The sequence below is a fragment of the Ambystoma mexicanum genome, chromosome 1q (assembly GCF_040938575.1).
Source record: "Ambystoma mexicanum isolate Mex_15411 chromosome 1q, UKY_AmexF1_1, whole genome shotgun sequence".
NCBI classification, from domain to species: Eukaryota; Metazoa; Chordata; class Amphibia; order Caudata; family Ambystomatidae; genus Ambystoma; species Ambystoma mexicanum.
Window position 1 is genome coordinate 237186781 of NC_090922.1, and position 15200 is coordinate 237201980.

The 15200-nt window shown below is 44.0% G+C and overlaps 1 protein-coding gene across 1 annotated transcript in view; it reads right to left on the reverse strand.

The window, feature by feature from the left end:
• PRPF31 (pre-mRNA processing factor 31) overlaps positions 1-15200 on the reverse strand; it is a 571659-nt gene that overhangs the window by 206704 nt on the left and 349755 nt on the right. The window contains exon 11 of the mRNA XM_069637987.1: positions 7803-7875. Within this exon, the coding sequence (XP_069494088.1) occupies positions 7803-7875 (73 nt within the window). The remainder of the gene's footprint in view (positions 1-7802; positions 7876-15200) is intronic.

A 15200-nucleotide genomic window follows, 5' to 3' on the forward strand; every position in this document is an offset into this window, starting at 1 on the left:
AAAAGTGAGTAAGATTGGGGAGTTCTGAGTGATGGTGGTAAGGAGTTCCAGTGTTGAGGTGCTTTCACCTGGAAGCTGTTGCCACCCATTTTGGTGCGTTTAAACCTGGGGACAGTGAGCAGATTAGCATTGGAGGATCTGGTGGGTCTGATGGGGGTGTTTGCATAATCTGTCTGCCAGATAGCGTGGGGCAGCGTTATTCAGGCATTTGTGGGTGAGTGATGCTACTTTAAGCAGGATTTTGTCTGTTGTGCTGAGCCAGTTATGGGATTTCCTGATATTGGAAATGTGTTCCCTCCTGGGAATGTTGAGCGCTGCTCTAAGAGCGTTGTTTTGTAGCGTCTGAATTTTGTTGGTGATTTGCTTGGTGGCTCCGATATAAAGGGCGTTACAATAGTCCAGTTTGGATAATACCAAAGCTCTGGCTAGTGTAGTACAACTCTGGGTGGAGAGGAAGGGTTTGGCTGCTCTTATAAGCTTACATGTGTAGGCCGTGGAGGATGCCATCGAGCTAACCTGTTTGTGGAAGGTTAGGGAGGAGTCGAGGTATATTCCTAGAGTTTTTACTTCTTTTGAAACCTTGATTGGGTTCCCGTCTATGATGAAGTTGGCGTAATTGTGGTCGAGTTTGGTTAGGTTGGAGGTGGAGCCAAGGATGATGAGTTCAGTTTTGTCATCATTCAGGCATAGACTGTGCGAAGCCATCCATGCCTGGATGATGAGATACACCTTGTTCACCAAGGCCAAATCCTGGTTGTAATCTCCCGTCAACGGGATGAGGATCTGTGTATCATCGGCGTAGTTAGTGTAGGCGATACCCAGGCCATCTTGATCAAACAGGGGCTTCGTGAACACGTTGTACAGAGTGGGGGAGACGCACGAGCCCTGTGGGACTCCACACGTGATGGGGATGGGCTCGGCGGCGGCAGAGGAGGAGGAGGAGACACGCATGGATCTGTTGTTGAGGAATGACTCAATCCAACTGATGGCTTCTTGTGAAAAGTGGGCAGCTGAGTTTAAATGATTACATAGGATTTTATGGTCGACTAGGTCAAATGCCGCGGAGAGGTCTAACAAGAGTAGTAATGCAGTTTTCCCGTTATCTCTAAGGACGTCTATTTGGGCTTTCAGATCTATCAGGGCAGTTTCAGTTCCATGTTGGGGTCTGAAGCCGGATTGTCTTATTCCTAGAAGGTGGTTTGTTTCAAGATATTTTTGGATTTGTTGGTATGCTGTCTTGTCTAGTATCTTGACCAGGAATGGGACGGTGGTGATAGGTCTGTAGTTGGTCGGGATGGACGGGTCGAGGGAAGGTTTTTTGAGGAGAGGGAGGACCCAGGATTCTTTAAGGTTAATGGGGACTGTTCCTGAGGAGAAAGAGGCATTGATGAGTCTGGTGATGAATGGCGAGAGGTCTCTTGCCGCATCTTTGATGATTTGTGGGGGGCAGAGATCACCTTTGCAATTAGAGGGTTTAAGGCCAAGAATGATTTTTTCTACTTCGAGAGTAGAGACTTTGGAAAAGCTGAAGCGAGCAGTGATGGGTGTGCGGTGAGAGGGTAGAGGGCTCGAATAGGTGTTGATTGGGTTGGTGAATTTGGTGAGGGAGTCTCTTATTTTGAATTTTTGTTTGAAGGCCAGTGACTTTGTTAATTAGTGCATTTTGGACACTAGTGCACCATAGTTTGTTTTTAATGCAGGTACCTGGGATTGTTACCGGGGTTTCCAATTCTTTCAGGATAGTAAATAATTCTCTGGTGCTGGACTTGGATTGTGAGATTCTCTGGTTATAGGATTCTTGTTTGACCGCTATGATTTCTTTTTTATAGTTGGCCGTTATTTTGTTAAGCAGTAGTTTGTTATGGGCTGTCTGAGATTGTCTCCAGACTTGTTCCAGTTTGCGCTTTTCCAATCTAAGGGTTTTAAGATGGCTGGAGAACCATTGGTTGAGGTGCTTTTTTGGTTTGGATTTTCTGAGTTTCAGTGGTGCAATGGCGTCTTAAAGCTATGCGCATGGTGTTGTAGCCTTCTACGAGGTCATAGGGATTAGCGTCTTGGAGTTGGCTAATCGTCAGATGAATGAGCGGGATCAGTTTTTCCACTGTAATATTTCTTTTGCTTCTCGTGTGGATGCCTGCGGCTAGTGCCATGTTGGTTGTGGGGCTTGAGGCCTCAAGTGAGAAGGAGAGGAGATGGTGGTCAGTCCAGGATTGGGGAGTGTTGTTCGTGATCGATACGGCACAGTTGTAGTCTGCTATCCAATCAAGGGTTCTCCCTTTGTTATGGGTAGGGCTGGTTACTTTTTGTGTGAAGCTAGTTCAGACAAGGTGTTATTGATGAGTGGCTTGATTGTCTTTGGGGTCTTTGAAGCCTAAATTGAAGTCTCCTAAGAGGAGGCATTGTGAGGAGTTTTTTAGGTTGTCGGTAAGGATGGCATTGAGGTCTTCCTCGAACGATCCCAGGGGTCCAGGCGGTCTGTATAGTAAGTAAATGGATATAGTTTGGGAATTGGCAGTGGGTAACTTAACTAAGTGATTCGCATGAAGGGAAGTGTGTAGCGGAGTGGAGTCTAATGTTAAGGTGGGTCTTGGCAATGAGGGCCAAGCCTTCGCCTTTAGCTTCGGTTCTGTCCGCTCGGATGATGGTGTAATCAGTGGGGATGGCTAATGAGAGGGCTGGACTTGCGGCTGCATGAAGCCAGGACTCTGTTATGGCTAAGAAGTCTAGATCTTCAGCTAGGATGAGATCGGCAATGTCCGTGACATGGGCAATCATGGAGCGTGCGTTGATGAGGGCAGCCTTTATAGGTAGGGTATTAGTTTTGGCAGGGGTGGGGGTGGTTGCTGTGGTGAGCGCTCTGTTAGTTGTAATAGAGTTGACTGGTTTGAGGTCAGGTTTTTTTAGGCGTAAGGTTAGCGCAGGTGCTAATGGATGTTCGGTTTGTGAGTTTGGATTGTGTGGAGTCCCTGGCTCTAGGCTCATGTATTTTGGGAAGTCTGGATCGCAATCTGGTCAGCCTGTCCGTGAGGCATGGGGGAAGAGAGTAGGCTAAGCATGATTGTGGTGCTAGGCTCTGTGGGGGTGGGTGATGTGGTGCCTAGGCTGGTCAAGTTAAGGGGTGAGCTGGGCAGGCATGTGGAATTGATGTGGAGAATGATTCTCAGTAGTATAGAGTAAAGGCCTGGGAGAAACATTGTGTGAGGTGGGTAACATGCAATGTGTGTCCTGTCTAGGGTCAAAATCTAGCAATTAGAATCAAAATAGCAAGCGTTTGTAGATTAGCACAGCATTAGGTTTAGAATGCCACCAGCGTACTAATTAACATCTTGGATCGGACTAGCGCGTGGGTTCAGAAGTGGCACAGATTCAGAGTAGCGCATGGATTGGGAAGAACGCCTGCGTTCAGCCTAACATCTAAATTCTGAATAACACTAGATTTGATGTGACATGAGTTTGCATTTTAAGCACAACATTGTGTTTAGCGGCTATAAGAATATGTTGCACGAGGACACATTGGGCTACAGGTCAGCAGATCTAGAGGCAAGCGGATCAGCAGAGCCAGGCAGATGGGCACAATGCAGTTAAGAATGGCAACTAGAATTGCATTAGGGTAACAAAGCAGCAATGAGGCACCGTGCAGTTATATTAACCACTACAATCATAAAAAGCAATTGGTAGGTGGGTACGTAGCAGAGCAGCAATGAGGCACCGTGCAGTTATATTAACCACTACATTCAGAGAAAGCAATTGGTAGGTGGGTGCGTACACAGGCAATCAGTGAAACAAAGGCAATACTCAGGTAAGGCCAGCTAGGTGGGTACATGTGCAGGCAATCAGTGACTTAGAATCAATATTCGGATATGGCTAGCTTGGTAGGTACATATACAGGCAGTCAGTACGGTACATATACAGGCCAATCAATGACTCAGTAGCAGTGCTCGAATATGGAACAATTGTCAATGTGACAATTGTCACTTAAAGTTTGGGTGGTTACCGTGAGCAAGGTGGGGTGGGCTAGTGTCGGTAGGTAGAACAGGTGGGGTGATAGCCAGGTGGTAGGGTTTGATAATAGGGGTGAGAGATAGCCAGCTTTGGGTCAGTGGGTGCGCATATTATACTGATGGTAGGCTTACCCATTGCTCTCAGGTGTTGGAGGCAGTAGTAAATAGTCCAGGGCGGCAGGTCCTCCATACTGGTGCACTCCTGTATGGGCCAGGGGGTTGGCAGAGGCAGAATCGGCAGGAAACAGGCAGCAAACAGGTGCCGGCCTTGAGTGAGAGGGCCTTCTGTTATGTGGGCCGGCTTCGCCTGCCGGCGCCCAATCACAGCAATATCCACGAACGGCAGCCAATCCTGTCGGTGTGGAGGCTGTGATGCTGTGTTGAGCCAAGTCAGGCTCTGGGGTCAGGCAACAGTGAACGGCCGGCGGCCATCTTGGGCTGTATAGGTACCTCGTGTACCTTAATGGAGAATCTGGGGAGTGGATGCCAAGGAAGGCATATGCAGCCGCTTTTCGCCCTTTCCGCCTATTCTTAGGCAAGAGCGCGGTGCGGGATGAAATGTGAATCCCTCGTTGTCATCAGAGGCGATTCTGCATTAGTGTGTGCATCGAGGCTCCCGTCGAGCGGAGATGAGTTGGTGAGTTGGTGAGCACCCCCAGCTCCTGCAGGGGTTGGACCTGGAGAAGGAGCTCCTGCTCCGTCGCTGTAGGGTGTCTGTAGGATGTCCCCTTTAAGTGACTTTTCTGTGTTTGCAAAGTAAATGCATTACTGTATGACCTGTTAAAAACTGTTTGAATGCGCAATTACCGATAATACGATAACTTTGTCTTTTCCCTTTCTACAAATGTACCGGCGAAAAAAACAAAAGTGAAAGTGCCCTTTGTAGTGTATTCCCTAATATTTCTAAGTGTTCTACAGTAAAAGTCTGAAGTATTTAAAGTGATTTTGACGTAAATATAATATATATATATATATCTTTTATATAGCTATATGTGTAAGTGCTTCTTTGTTGTGCCCATCTAGCTAAGATTCAGAGTACTTACCTACAGCTCCCATCTTCCTCTTATGATCAGCCTGACTGCTCTGCCACACTACCAGGGACCCCGTCTCTTGTTGCTTGGTCATGGTGACAAAAGGAGGGACTCTGGAAGGGATGTCGCAGCAACAGTCGAGAGAAAGGCACCTCAGCAAAGGATTCTTCGTGCTCCGTCTGCATGCAGTTTTGGCACCTTTTTACAGGCTCTAATGGGGAATGGTTCTCGTCCAAATGATTTACCTCGCTTGCACAGTCCTGCACTCTGGCAAGGGGATTTTGAGGAGGGAAATCTTGCCTCTGCAGGTCCGGAAAGAGTCCAAAGTTTTGCAAGAGTTTGTTCACAGGAAGACTATTCAGTGCAGGATGGTTGCAGGTTCCAGGGTATTGGCGGACAGCCAACCTCCCTGAACTGGTTCCAGGCAGGCATGCCACAAGACAAAGGACATTGGAGTTTCAGAAGCTGCCATGCTTTCTATCCTCGCAGACAGACTGGAGCCTCGGCGGCCTTCACAAAGGATTCCCACTGAAGACAAAAAGTCAAACAGGCCCTCCCCCTTCACTGTTCGCAGACAAAGGACCAAAAAAGGACATGAACACAAGAAATGGTGAAAAAAGAAAGGAGCCATCATTTTGGGTCAATGGGGACCCTTCTGTGCATAGCCGCATCTGTGAAGACAGCCTGCAAGTACAAAGTCGATAGAACACACCCACTGACACCAGCTATTCAGGTATGCCCGTCACAAACAGAAATGTTACAGGAACAGTGAGCAAGGGGATACATGGTAACCCCTCAGCTCTCCACATAGGGTGGTGTGTGCTGATCTCGCAAAAATAAAAGCCAAGTATGATAAAGTGATCCCCCTAACCTTGAGAGCCGTAGTATTTAAGGAAAATTAAGGAATATAAAAATGAGTCGTAAGGGCTCCCAGCAACATTGCAGAAAAGGTGATGTGTGCTGTAAAATAGAAACACAGATGCCTTTAAAAAGGTTCCATGTCCATTTGCCGACAGGCTTTTTTCCCGATGTAATTTCTGATGACGAAATTACTTTGAGAAAAAAAAGAAGAAAAAAAAAATCTCCCCCAAGACCCCCCTTTCCCAATTTACCCCTACCCCAACCACTTTAACCCCCCCCCCCCACATATTTCAATGGGCTTTTTTCTCCAAGTAATTTCAGCATCAAAAATTGCTTTAAAAAAAGCCTGTCAGCAAATGAATGCAATACCCTTTAAAAAAGTATTGAGGAAAGCAAGACTCCATAAAACAAGCTAACACATAATGATCAGGGTTACCATGGTCACAGCAAAAAGAATGAACAATGGAAAAAAGCCCACTCCCACCTTTAGGAGAACAAGGAAAAAGGTCCAAAAGTCCAGCAAAAAAGAACTGGGCGTCTAACAGGTAGAGGAGATATGGCATAAAAATGAAGTCTCCCTTACAGTAACCCCCTGCCAACCCCAAACTGAATTTGTTTGTGCCCCTGTCTCACTCCTTTGGGTCCCTGGAATTTTCTACCGAATACTCAAATGTATCAATTGCCCTTTGTTTTACTGGAGAATTTAAATATATGAAATCACAGCAATGCACTCCTGCCATAGACCTCTTTTCGGATACTCCCAACTGTTTACATTATATCTACCCCTTTTTCGGAGTTTGATGAGACCATGTTGATCTGGTAATTAAAGTCTAAACTGATTCTGAATTTTGGTGGCCTGCCAGGGCATGGTATAGAAGTATATACCCTTAACTCTCCCTACAGGTACTATACTGAGTGATTTACATGCGTCAGTGGCTTTAAAATGCACTGTAGCTTGTGGGATTTACTGCGAGTTCTCGCTTGTCCTGAGTAAGACAGTAAATACATTTTACTATTGTCTAGGGATCCCTACCTCTTCCCACTACTTATAGGTACTATGTTCTACTGCAGGTTATGTCTAACCCAAGTACCTATTTGAATTTATAGTTGCTATGTGTGTAATTCCAAATAAATACCTTTTTTCAGCATACTTGTGTAGTGTATTTTCTTAGGGGGTCTATTTGGTATAAACTGTACCTATCCACCAGCCTTTCTTCCACCCTTTAGTAAAGCATGACTGCTCTGCCATTGCTACCCAGAAGAGAGTTGGTCTAACTTTTGGTTGGAAGTAGGTCTTTGCATTAGGAAAGATACTTTCTCATCCATTAGAGGACAGTGTTAAACTCTACCTAACAAACCTTCAACTGGTAACTGACATTTTCAGAGATTGGTCCATTATTTTTCTGTTGTCCGATCAGCTTTTAACTGCTCTGCATCATCGGCCACCAAAGGGAAGTGTATCAGAGCATAGTATTCACCATGATTAATATCCACAGAAAACCCAGAATAGTAGTCGTAAGTGTCTTGACGTGCATAAAAGGTGTTAATGCTGTCTCCACATTCTCCGATTCCATTTGTGTTCAACTCTCCAAATAAATGCTGAAACTTTCACAAGCAACTCAGTCTTCCAGTATGCTTCACCTGCCTTCACCATTGTTAACCCTCCTACTACAAAAGCAATTAACCCTTTTCACCAATTTTATGTCACAGCCTTTTTGCAGTTGGACCAGTTTGTAGCTTAGACAAGACTTCACTAGGCACTTAAAGAAAAAAACATTACTCATGCAGGTCTCTCATCTTGCATGCAGCGCAAAAGTAAGCAAAAACCAACACTGAGCACAGAGGATTGTGGTCATTGCTACAAATAAAATTTCAATTTTAAAGAAAAATGCAGACTCAAGACACATACCTCACCAAAGCTCATCCTATTGGCTTGTTTGCGGATCTCAGTAAGCCCCAAGCGTTCCTTCATCTTCCGATATCTGACAGATGACAGAAGGAGGGAAAATAATATGAGGAATAAAGACAGCAGAAGATTTTCGAAGAATGCAGAGTATTACAATACAGGCCATCCTTAATCATTTGCCACACTGGATGCAGACTTGCTGCATCCCTGTCAGGCCTATGCTGTTACTCCATTTAATTTTATGAGCTGAAGCATGCGATACAGTGTTAGGACAGTTTTTCTGAAGTCCAACTAAGGGCTTAGTAAAACCATTCAAATGAGACAGTACAAGACTCCACTCTTGGTATAAAGCTGTACCACCCAAGTTCATGTAAGCATAGACCGAGCAGCCAGGCTTATTTTAGGAGGGAGTGAGGGCTGTAGAATCAGTATTCATGAAATTGTAATACAAATGGTCCAAATAAACACTGAAACACTATGTATTGTAAATATAAAGGATTTTCTTTTAAATACAGGTAGGCCCAGTTAGATCTAGGGGTAAATAAGTACTATCACACATGATATGTAATAATTATAAAAACACAACCCTATTCTTGAAGGTACACAAACCAAAGTATAAACCTTATTTGGAACACCCAACAGTAGTTCTAGGGAAGTCAAAACCTTTTCATGCACATTCAGTATAGGTCACACACCTATTCTTGGGGAATAAAAACCAATGGTTACTTTCACATTACATTCAGTAATGCAAAGGTGGTAGACCCTACGAGTTGTACAGTGACTCTGTACAAATCACAATCTGTCAACTGGACAATATACTTTGTGAATAGTGAAACACTTATTCCAGGTACAGTAAAAACCTAACTACTTTTGTGATCAGTTATACTAGGTGAGTAAAACCTAAGGATGCAATATTCAATTACAGGTGCTTTTGAGATCAGTTAAACACAGATAGAGATGAGCAGTAACTATGCCAACTTATTTTTGGATGGCACACAGCTAACTCAAGGTAAGTAAAACCCATATTCTTGTTTAATCTCACCCAGTTTAGATCTTTCCCAGCTATGCCCAAGTAACTTGAGTATGACTTATTGGGGGACAGCTAGAACCACAGAATCTTCTGGTGTCTCTAAACAGCACAGGGAAAGCACAACACAATGTTACACTTCACTGAATGACTCAAAGTTATTCTAGGTAGGACAGGTAGCAACAACCTAATACAGACTTATTCTGGACAGGCTAGCATCAAGTGAGGGGAAGCAAGACCCAGTTGGGGAACATTCATACAATTATCCTAACATGACTAATCTGGTGATAGCAACAGTTGGAGGATACTCCTACAATTATCCTGCAGGAATAATCTGGTGAAACCAACACATTACTTTTGGGAAGAGGTAAAACCAAATCACAGGAGAGTAATTTAAAAAAAAATATCTTTAAAATGAATTTAATTTATTTGCCTTTTAATGTTACAATTAAACATTTTAACAAAAAGTCTCAGCTGCGTCTTCCGGTTTTAGGTCAGACCTTGTCTATCATCTTTCTTTTACCTTATTAGATGATGGGTCAAAATAAATCTAAGTTGTCTTAGTACTGCTTTTATCATTTCCTTCATTTGAGTTGAGAGGTTTTTTTTTTTTAACAGATCTTCATGTTCCCTTGACCCGATAGAGTTATCCATGTTCAGTTCCAGAACCGTCCAATAGAATTGGATCACAGCTATCAGCAGTGACGTTTGTATTCCTCCAATTAGCCGTTGCAACCAGTCATCTACTGACAGCGTCCTGAATTTCTCTGCAAACCGCTCGAAGCGCTCCGTTCTCTGCTTGGCAAAATATGGGCAAACCATAAACAGATGACACAGGTTTTCTTTAGTTTCCGATTTGGTACAGAATCTGTAGGCAGCCGATTCTTTACTGAGCGTGGATCTCACCGTGTTAATTTCAGTAGCGTAACACAGATTGAGTTGCATTCTCATGAAGGTTGAACTGATTTCTGTAAGTATGGCTGGATCACACCTTGTTTCCTTAGCTCCATTGCCAGCTGAGTGTGGAGTTTTAACTTTACCACATCCATCGTTTGCCTTTCGATAATTTGGTTTTCACCTGGTTGGATGAGATATCAGATCCTCAGGCGAACAGGTTAGGTCTTCCAGATGTTTGGCAGCATAGTTTCCCCAGATGTTCAAATATTTGATGGACTTGGACACAAACATCTTACCGATCTCGTTCATCATGTACAGAGTGTTTGAACAGCTGCATTTTATGAAACAGGCTCAGGATTTTCCAATCAACAGCTACTTTAAGCGAACATAATCCAAGTTCTTGCCGCACCACCTGGATAGGAATTGATCGAGGCAGGCCCAAATCTTTTTTCTAAAAAAGGCCCCTTCCATGTGGCACCATAATGTGACTGGTAGCTCCGCTAAACATTCAGCACCATATGTTAACAATGGAACGACCTTTGCTGTATAAAAGTCAATGAGTGGTTTCAGGGAGAATTTACAATATGTACTCTTCAATATGGATGCCTGTGAAGCCAACATGTCTGCTTTCTTAAGATGCTGCGCAAACACAGTCTTTGCTACTAATGGTGATCCAAATCCCCAGATACTTGAAGCAGCCGACTTATTCCTTCAATTTCCATGTTATTCAGAAACCATTGATGTGTATTTTGGCGCTTTAGCGGCCGCTTGAATACCATAATCTTTGTTTTTTGCTGTTAATCTCCAGATCGTTAGGTCTGGCATATTTATGAAGTTGGTTTAGTTGCCTCTGGAGCCCCAGTAGCGTATAGTCCATCAGGACCAGATAGTCTGCGTATAAAAGGTGCGTTAGTCTCATGGAACCTAACTTTGGTGGAAAACTTCTGCAGATTGCCATAAACTCACCCAGGTACGCAATATAGATATCAAAGCGCCGAGCACAACCCTATTTCACCCCTCTGTACGTAGGCATTGCATCAGTCAGCTCTCCTTTCATAGATCGGCGGATATGCAGAGGAGGTGCCTGTATATAGGCTTTTGATCTGTCCTAGAAGGTCCGGCGAGCATTGCTTTGTTTCCATTTTAACGCACACATGTTCACGGTTTAGACTGTGGAAGGCCTTAGTAAAATCTACAAATGCCACAGATTTTAATGTTGGTCTCTTTGGATTTTTGCTTCAGTAGATTTAACATAAAAAGCTGGCGGGTGGTACCTGGGCATTTTACAAAGCCAGCTTGAAACCGATCATTCAGACCTTTTTCCTGTGACCAGTCTGAGACTTTTGAGTAGCAAGGTGGCATATAGCTTACCCAAGACGTCTAATAGGGCTATGGGCCGATAGTTCGTTGGGTCCGAATGGCTGCCACTTTTAAAGATTGGAATAATGTTTGCTGTTTTCCAAGATGGAGGAATGGATTCCGACAAAAGTATATTTTTCAGCCTCAAGTCGGGCACATTGCTCTGGATTTTCTTTTAGAATAATATTAGATAGGCCGTCTTGCCCCGGGGCCCTCAAGGTATTCAGGCCCTTGATTAGCGTCACAAGGTCATCCAAATGATAGGTTAAGGCCCACGCCGTTATAGCTCTGGGCCCATGGTTATACTCCCTTCCTGGTGAGGCATACTGAGCTTCAAAGAAAGCTGACCAAAGTGCCTCAGCGACAGTTTCCCAGTAGTGATATTTGTGTTCGATTCAGAGATCTCATCAGGGACCAGGTTTCAGCTGACGATTTGTTGCTCAAAGATCTCATCATGGACTCTGCATCATTTTGGTACAAAATACTGATACATCATGATCTGTAATTTGCTTTCAGCCATCTGATTTCCAGGTCACGGGAGTTAGATGGAAGGAAATTGCTTTGTTCATGGAGGAGCACGCTCAGCTCTTTTCTTTTGGTAACCAATGCCTTATCATAGGTGTGTGAATGCACTTTTGTCTCATCATGGCCTTTTCTTGGTTTTCGATAGGTCTGCAAAATAGAAGTATAGTCAACGGGGAACTTGACCTCGGATTGCGACCCCATGTTCATCTCACTTTGCAGAGAATTTAGAATTTGCACACAGCATGCAAATTTAGTTTGAGACGGGACGCATTGTTTGACACTTCCACTTGCGCCTTTAATACTAACCTTTGGCCTACAAGATCTTCATACCACTAATTTTAGCCAGTTATGGTCACTTTTCATCGATCTCACAACTTCCAAATAATCTACACTGTCAGATTTTCAGAGGCAAAGATGTAGTCAATTATTGACGTTACTGATCCTCTTTCCCACGTAGGATGCCTTACTAATTTTTTTTGTCACAGGAGAGCAATAAACCTTCACATCTACTTTTTAATAGAATGGCAAAAACAGTTTCTAATGAAAGAAAAATGTTAAACATACTTTTGAGAATAGATCCAAGGTAAGTAAGAACTTTTGTAACTGTTCACTCTTAGAGTTACAGTTATCAACTAACTCTTTCAAGTAAGTAACTTCAACACTTATTTTCTTTTCTAGGCAAAAGGCCCAATCCCTTAAAAGTCTTTCCCTGGTTCTTCAAGCACAAGTGTTCAGTGGCAGAAGGGGGGTGGGGAGGGGGTCACTAGAAACCAGTGGCCAACGGACAGTGTCAGAATAGGTTCTGAAGTAGCAATAGGTTAGGAAGGCCGGGCAAACAGGTGAGTACTTTACTTCTAGGGTTAGAAGAGGGTCCAGGGGCTTCGCAGAAGACACCCTAGCAGAATTGTAGCAGTGCCACTGGGTGCACTGGACGAGACACCTCTCAATCACAGAAACACCTCACAGCTACACAGAAATCCCAAGAGACCCAAGGTAAGTACGTAACTGGAGTTTTGGACCCCTCCCTCGCTTCCTGTCTTCACAGACTGGAGCATGGGCGGGGAAGTCCAGGGGACTCTCGGCGAAGATAAAAATCACACAAAGCAATTTCCCGCACTGATGACAGAACAAGAAAGGACAGGAAACATTGAAATGGTGAAAAAAAAATGGGCCAATTTGGTAAAAAGAGCACCCTTAGGTGCCTTTACTGCAGCTGTGAACACAGCCCACGGTAAAGGTGCACCAAATTAATACAAGGTATCACTGCCACCAGCCATTGAAGGTAAGCTTGTCCCTGCAACACAATTGTTACAGTTTTAGTGTGAAAGAGGATACATTTATTTTTTTTAATTTGTTTTTATTGTTGCATTATTAGTTTACATGAAACCTTATACAACATTACACATGGAAAAAAACAATTCATTTTTTTTATAAACACAACATATACAGATATAAAAGAAAAAGAAATAAAGTAAAAAATCTTCAAAGTTAATTATCTCCATAAAACATCCATCACAACCCTTAATTTTCCAATATAATTTTTTTTTTTTTTTAAATGATCATATGCAGTAATGAACTGCTGCAATGTTATTTTATCACTATTAAGAGCTTTTGTGTTAAAATGGTAACTAAATGATTCAAAAATTTACATTCACTTGTATTGAAATGAAAAGAGAAGTATGAATCATATGTAAAATACAATTGTAAAGAATTATGAAATATATAAAAAATGTAAGTTTGTTGATCAACTAATAAAACAACGGTTTGAATTAAAAAAAAAAGAAAAAGGAACATTGTGCATTCGATTCCTTTTTTCCAATTCCTCCGTAATATCTTGGGTTACTGAATTCAGTGATAAAATTAATGAAATGTTTACCCCCCACATACAACGGCTGCAAAATAAGTCAATAGACATTTCGGTATCCTTGTTAAATCTATCTTTGAGGTAGATTGCGTGTTTAGTCCCGAAATAGTTACAGGTTGATAATGATATGATAAGATATGATATGGCATTTGTAACGCGCCTATACACAGGTGTTTCAAGGCGCGACGAGGCAGGGAGGGGAGGAAACAAGGGGAGACAGACAACGATCCTACTAGGCCAGGTGTCATTCAGATCGCGCAAGTGCAGGGGTGGGGGAGGGGGAAAAGTGCAAGAGGAAGCGGAGGGGGGGGGGGGGGAGTGCAATACAAGGTAAGTGGCGTAAAGTAATAAATAAATAGGGCCAGCTGGTGGCAAGTGCAAGGTAAGTGCAGAACAAGTGCTGGAAAAGGGGGGGGGGCTGTAGGGATACAGAGACAGTCCCGCAGTGCAGAGGGGTTCCAGGGCATCAGTGCAAGTGGAGAGTGGCTGGGCCCAGGACCGAGGCCGTTAAGAGTGGTCCAGTTGCAGAATCAGTGCAGTTTCAGTGAAGAATATTAGCTGTTCAGCAGGGGAGAGGGAGAGAGAAAGCAGAGGCAAAGAGGAAGGTTTTGAGGTGCTTCCGGAACCGGAGATGGTTCTCCTCAAGTTTCAGGGAGGCAGGAAGGCTGTTCCAGAGGGAGGCCCCTGCCGCGGAGAGAGATCTACCCCCAGCTCGTTGCTTCGAGAAGCGGCTGACCCTGAGGGAGTTGGAGGCGGATGAGCGAAGGGCTCAGGAAGGAAGATATTTGGGAAGAGAGAGTTGAAGGTATTTAGGACCAAGGCCCCAGAAGGCCTTGTGGACAATGCAGAGGGTTTTGAACTTTATCCTCGCAGCCACTGGGAGCCAGTGTAGAGATTTCAGTCCTGGAGAGATACGGTCCCTGGGCTTGAGGCCAAGGACAAGTCTCGCAGTGCTGTTATGTATGAGTTGCAGAGGGCGGAGAGTGGAGGCAGACAGATTAAGGTAGAGGCTGTTACAGTAATCCAGCTTCGAGAGAACCAGGGCTCGGGAGACAGTGAGCTTCTGGGGGAAGGAGAGGAAGGGAAGAATACCTCTGAGGAGGTGCAGCTGGTAGTGTGACTTCTTAGCGACGTCAGAAATATGAGGAGAGAAGGAGAGTGTGGAGTCGAAGATGACCCCAAGGTTTTTTGCATTGCAGGTAGGAGCAGGGAGGGGGCCAAGGGAGGCAGGCCAGAGAGCTGCAGGGAAGGAGGGAGTGGGTGTACCGATGAGTAGAATCTCAGTCTTATAGCATTAAGGCAGAGGTCATTGGCAGCACACCAGGTTAGTACAAGGTGGTTAAGAGTCTCTTGCGTTCCAGTTTCTCCACAAAAACGACATGGGAAATCAGTTCTTGATCAAGTACCACGTCTTTATATCCCCAATGCCGTGTCCTTTCTAAGGTCGGAATCTGATTGAGTCTAAAGCGCATATACATGGATCTCGCCCTGTCACAAGGGAATCTTTGTAAATAGAGGGGGAATACATTCCCTGGCATGTCCAAAGTTTGCATACTCCTTATAAGAGGAGTAGGACTCCACACCATTTACTGTATCCACCCAATCCGCCTTTAAAAAGAGTCTCTTGACCAGCCCTGGTCGTTGGACCAGATCCACTGGACAAAAACCTAGAGTATCCAACAACAAAATCATATTGTCGCTAAACATTCTAATAGATACTACTGACCCA